The 6,123-nt window shown below is 43.4% G+C and overlaps 1 protein-coding gene across 1 annotated transcript; it reads left to right on the top strand.

The window, feature by feature from the left end:
• Nucleotides 1-500: 500 nt before the first annotated feature.
• Nucleotides 501-2,066, top strand: LOC128642652 (dual specificity tyrosine-phosphorylation-regulated kinase 2-like). Its single transcript, XM_053695435.1, has one exon. It carries the CDS (start codon nucleotides 501-503, stop codon nucleotides 2,064-2,066), a length of 1,566 nt encoding a protein of 521 aa, XP_053551410.1.
• The last annotated feature ends 4,057 nt before the right edge of the window (nucleotides 2,067-6,123 follow it).

Below are 6,123 nucleotides of genomic sequence, written 5' to 3'. Positions count from 1 at the left end.
TTAACAACTTAAAGGGATACTAAACCCAAATGTTTTATTTTATGATTCAGATAGAGCATGCAATTTTAAGCAACAGGAATGTGATGCATAGGAGCCGGCCCATTTTTGGTTGAGAACCTGGGTTATGCTTGCTTATTAGTGGGTAAATGTCAGCCTCCACTAAGCTGAACCTAAAATGGGCTGGCTGCATTTATCATTTTCAAATAAAGATAGCAAGAGATTGAAGACAAATTGATAATAGAATTAAATTAGAAATTTGCTTAAAATTGCATGCTCTATCTGAATCACGAAAGAAAACATTTGGGTTTAGTGTGCCTTTAATATAACTGTGCTGGTTATGCACAACTGGGGATTGGGTAATAAAGGGATTATCTATCTTTTTAAACAACAACATTTCTGGAGTAGACTGTCCCTTTAACTTGAGTAAATCCTTTCTCAACTTCCTATAACCAGTCAAAACTGGTGATTTTTTCTTTGACAGCACTCTGTGACATCACAATATGCAAATACATATTGCTAAAGAAATATTTTTCAAAGTGAATATCTGTGATGTCATAATTCCATTTGCAATCACTCAGGAGTCAGAGAGCAAGATTCACCCTATTCAGTCATTTCTGACCCAGTGCTCCATAAAAAAAACTTGTAAAATGACACCACCCTTAAAAAAATTGATCAAATTTGCTGTACCTGGAGTCCTTGCCCTTGCTGGGTGTTGGTGGATCTACAACCATTACCATCGTAAAAAGAATGTGAGAGATCAACAGGAGCAAGCTGGAAACATCGTCAATCTGACTGAAGATGATACACAGAAGAACGCTGATGAAGCAAATGTAGTAGATTCAGTCTCTGATCTTAACGACTGCAAAGAGGGCACTTCCATACAATCATTAGAAGATGATGCTCTCATTGCTTCAAACTTAACTCCAGGACAGGTAATGAGGCTCCACAGGAGTGAGCTGACAACCATGGAACACCAAGAAATTGTCAGTTACACGGAAATATATTATTGGGGCCAGAATGCAGATAAACTTCATGGTGTAATTGGAGGCAGAAACAATGGATATGATAACCAACTGGGCTTCTACAAGCAGACACCAAATGACCACATTGCCTACAGATATCAAATTGAAAAGGTACTTGGTAAAGGAGGCTATGGAGAAGTCATCAAGGCCTTTGACCACAAACTGAACCAACATGTGGCTTTAAAAATGATCAGAAATGAAGAAGCTTTTCGCCTCCAAGCTGAAGAGGAAATAAACATATTACAACAGTTACGGAAACTGGACAAAGACAACACATTTAATGTAGTGCACATGATGGATACATTCACCTTCCGTAATCATGTGTGTATGTCATTTGAACTGCTGGACATGGAACTTTATGAACTAATGAAGAGAAAGGAATTTAAGGGCTTTAGTCTGACATTGGTAAAGATGTTTGCTCTAGAAATCCTACAGTGCTTATATGCTTTGAAAAGACATGGAATTATGCACTGTGACCTAAAGCCTGAAAATATATTATTGAGACAACAAAATACCGGACTTGACATTAGGGTTATTGACTTTGGCTGCAGCCAATATGAACACCAGCATCAATACCCTTTACAGACTGTATACTACCGAGCACCAGAGGTCCTTCTTGGAGGCAACTGTGGAACTCCAGTAGATATGTGGAGCTTCGGATGTATCTTAGCCGAGCTCCTAACTGGAGAGATACTCTTTTGCAGCGATGATAATGATAATGATCTACTCGCATGCATGATTGAGCTATTGGGAATGCCATCCCAAAACCTTCTGGATTCTTCAAAACGAACCAATAATTTTTTTGACATCAAGGGGTATCCTCTGTATTGCAAAGTTACAACCTTGCAAGATGGTTCTACACAACTCCAGGGTGGTTATACCAGACGAGGACAATTCAGAGGCTCCCCTGGAAGCAAAGATTGGGTGCAGGCTTTAAAAGGCTGCGAAGATGCCCTGTTTTTGGACTTTCTGAAAAAATGCTTAACGTGGGATCCTACTCTTCGCATGACCCCGAATGAAGCATTTAAACATCCTTGGATTTAAGAAAAACTAAAGCTATAAGAACACACCAAAGCTTTAAAGATAGCCAAAGGGGTGGGGGGGGGAAGATAGCCAAAGGGGGGGGGGGAAGATAGCCAAAGGGGGGGGGAGATAGCCAAAGGGGGGGAAGAGCCAAAGGAGGGGGGAGAGAGCCAAAGGGGGGGAAAGAGCCAAAGGAGGGGGGAGAGACCCAAAAAGGGGGGGGAGAGATAGCCAAAAAAGGGGGGGGAGGGGAGATAGCCCAAAAAGGGGGGGAGGGGAGATAGCCCAAAAAGGGGGGAGGGGAGATAGCCCAAAAAGGGGGGGAGGGGAGATAGCCCAAAAAGGGGGGGAGGGGAGATAGCCCAAAAAGGGGGAGGGGAGATAGCCCAAAAAGGGGGGAGGGGAGATAGCCCAAAAAAGGGGGGAGGGGAGATAGCCCAAAAAAGGGGGGAGGGGAGATAGCCCAAAAAAGGGGGGGAGGGGAGATAGCCCAAAAAGGGGGGGAGATAGCCCAAAAAGGGGGAGGGGAGATAGCCCAAAAAAGGGGGGAGGGGAGATAGCCCAAAAAAGGGGGGAGGGGAGATAGCCCAAAAAAGGGGGGAGGGGAGATAGCCCAAAAAGGGGGGGAGGGGAGATAGCCCAAAAAGGGGGGGGAGGGGAGATAGCCCAAAAAGGGGGGGGAGGGGAGATAGCCCAAAAAGGGGGGGGAGGGGAGATAGCCCAAAAAGGGGGAGGGGAGATAGCCCAAAAAAGGGGGGAGGGGAGATAGCCCAAAAAAGGGGGGAGGGGAGATAGCCCAAAAAAGGGGGGAGGGGAGATAGCCCAAAAAAGGGGGGAGGGGAGATAGCCCAAAAAAGGGGGGAGGGGAGATAGCCCAAAAAGGGGGGGAGGGGAGATAGCCCAAAAGGGGGGGGGGGAGATAGCCCAAAAAAGGGGGGAGGGGAGATAGCCCCAAAAAGGGGGGAGGGGAGATAGCCCAAAAAAGGGGGAGGGGAGATAGCCCAAAAAGGGGGGGAGGGGAGATAGCCCAAAAAGGGGGGGGGATAGCCCAAAAAGGGGGGGGGGGATAGCCCAAAAAGGGGGGGGGGGAGAGCCAAAGGGGGGGAAAGACCCAAAGGGGGGGGGGGATAGCCCGAAAGGGGGGGGAGGGGAGATAGCCCAAAAGGGGGGGGAGATAGCCCAAAAAGGGGGAGGGGAGATAGCCCAAAAAAGGGGGGAGGGGAGATAGCCCAAAAGGGGGGGGAGGGGAGATAGCCAAAAAGGGGGAATGGAGATAGCCCAAAAAGGGGGAGGGGAGATAGCCCAAAAGGGGGGGGGAGGGGAGATAGCCAAAAAGGGGGAGGGGAGATAGCCCAAAAAGGGGGAGGGGAGATAGCCCAAAAAGGGGGAGGGGAAATAGCCCAAAAAGGGGGAGGGGAGATAGCCCAAAAAGGGGGGAGGGAAGATAGCCCAAAAAGGGGGGGGGAGATAGCCCAAAAAGGTGGGGGGGAGATAGCCCAAAAAGGGGGGGATAGCCCAAAAAGGAAGGGGGGGGAGATAGCCCAAAAAGGAAGGGGGGGAGATAGCCCAAAAAGGGGGGGGGGAGATAGCCCAAAAAGGGGGGGGGATAGCCCAAAAAGGGGGGGGGAGCCAAAGGGGGGGGAGGGGAGATAGCCCAAAAAGGGGGGGAAGAGAGCAAGGGGTGGGACTGATGTACTGCAAAAAATGGCCCGTGTACACAGGCTTTAGTACTAGTAAACAATAAAAAAAAAAACTACCATCAAATTTTTTTTGTGTGCTTGATTATTTATGTATTTATTCACTAATAGCTAGATTATGAGTTATGCGCGCTATAGGGAAATTAACGAACGCAACAAAAGTTGCGTTATTTAACCCCCTACAGCGCAGCCATTATAAGTATTTAAAAAAAAAATTATTTCACAGGTAAGTTTGTATTTATTTTAACCAGGTAGACTAGTTATTAAATAGTTATTAACTATTTATTAACTACCTAGTTAAAATAAATACAAGATTACCTGTGAAATAAAACCTAAGATGCCTTACACTTAAAGGGACAGTACACTGTAAAATTGTTTTTCCATAAATGTATTTTAAATGACTTGTTATACCAACTGCAGAGTATAAAATATTTGAGAAATTGCATTTTCGGGTTTATTTGTGTATCTGAAGTAGCTGGTTTTGTGCTTTGAAACCACAGCCTATTACAATAGGTTGAGCTTCAGGTAATATCAGATCTCATTATGTTATCACTTTCATGTACACAGACTTGCTTCCTTATCTTATATTTGTCTGGAACACCAAAGCTCAATAAATAGAGAGAACAATGGAAAATTATAATTGTATTACTTAACTATCATGCCCCCACTGAGAGTGTAATCTCTTCTGCTGGCTGTGTTTACTTAGGCTTGTCAATAGCATATACACCAGTATCAAAACTTTCAGTATAGTTTAGGAAACCACAAGCTAAATCAGCTATTTCAAATGCTGAAATATGAGTAAAGGAGCTACTTGCAACCAATTTAATACACTATAGCAGGTAAAAAGGATCATTGGGAATAATTTAAAGGGGAGAAAGTTTTTGGATGAACTGTCCCTTTAAATCTAAAATTACAAAAAATAAAAAACACTCACCTAGATTACGAGTTCTGCGTTAGCTTTAAAAAGCAGCGTTAAGGGGTCCTAATGCTGCTTTTTAATGCCCGCTGGTATTACGAGTATGGCAGGTACAGGTGTACCGCTCACTTTTTCTCCGCGACTTTTCCATACCGCAAATCCCCTTACGTCAATTGCGTATCCTATCTTTTTAATGGGATTTGGCTAACGCTGGTATTACAAGTCTTGGAAGAAGTGAGCGGTACAGCCTCTACCTCCAAGACTCCTACCGCATATAAAAGTCAGTATTTAAGAGTTTTATGGGCTAACGCCGGAATAAAGCTCTTAACTACAGTGCTACAAAGTACACTAACACCCATAAACTACCTATTAACCCCTAAACCAAGGCCCCCCACATCGCAAACACTATAATAAAATGATTTAACCCCTAATCTGCCGACCGGACATCGCCGCCACTTACATTATACCTATGAACCCCTAATCTGCTGTCCCTAACATCGCCGACACCTACATTATATTTATTAACCCCTAATCTGCCCCCCAACGTCGCCACCACCTACCTACACTTATTAACCCCTAATCTGCCGACCGGACATCGCCACCACTATAATAAATGTATTAACCCCTAAACCGCCGCACTCCCACCTCGCAAACACTATAATAAATTGTATTAACCCCTAATCTGCCGTCCCTAACATCGCAGCCACCTACCTACAATTAGTAACCCCTAATCTCCCGCCCCCAATGTCGCCGCTACTATAATAAAGTTACTAACCCCTAAACCTAAGTCTAACCCTAACCCCAACACCCCCAAGTTAAATATAACTTAAATAAATCTAAATAAAATTACTATAATTAAATAAATTAATCCTATTTAAAACTAAATACTTACCTGTAAAATAAACCCTAATATAGCTACAATATAACTAATAGTTACATTATAGCCATCTTAGGGTTTATTTTTATTTTACAGGCAACTTTGTATTTATTTTAACTAGGTACAATAGCTATTAAATAGTTAATAACTATTTATTAGCTACCTAGTTAAAATAATTACAAAATTACCTGTAAAATAAATCCTAACCTAAGTTACAAATACACCAAACACTACACTATCAATAAATAAATTAAATAAATTAACTACAATTATCTAACATAAAATACAATTAAATAAACTAAACTATATTACAAAAAAACCAAACACTAAATAACAAAAAGTAATAACAAAGTAATCAGCTCTTTTACCTGTAAAAAAACAAATACAATACCCCCCCCCAACATTACAACCCACCACCCACACGCCCCTACTCTAAAACCCATCCAATCCCCCCTTTAAAAAAAACTAACACTACCCCATTGAAGATCACCCTACCTTGAGCCGTCTTCAGCCAGCCGGGCACCGATGGGGCAGAAGAGGACATCCGGACCGGCACAAGTCTTCATCCGATCCGGACAGAAGTCTTCA

Source organism: Bombina bombina, chromosome 12, assembly GCF_027579735.1.
Source record: "Bombina bombina isolate aBomBom1 chromosome 12, aBomBom1.pri, whole genome shotgun sequence".
NCBI classification, from domain to species: Eukaryota; Metazoa; Chordata; class Amphibia; order Anura; family Bombinatoridae; genus Bombina; species Bombina bombina.
Note: the sequence above shows the minus strand (reverse complement) of the source record. Positions and strands in the feature narration are given on the sequence as shown.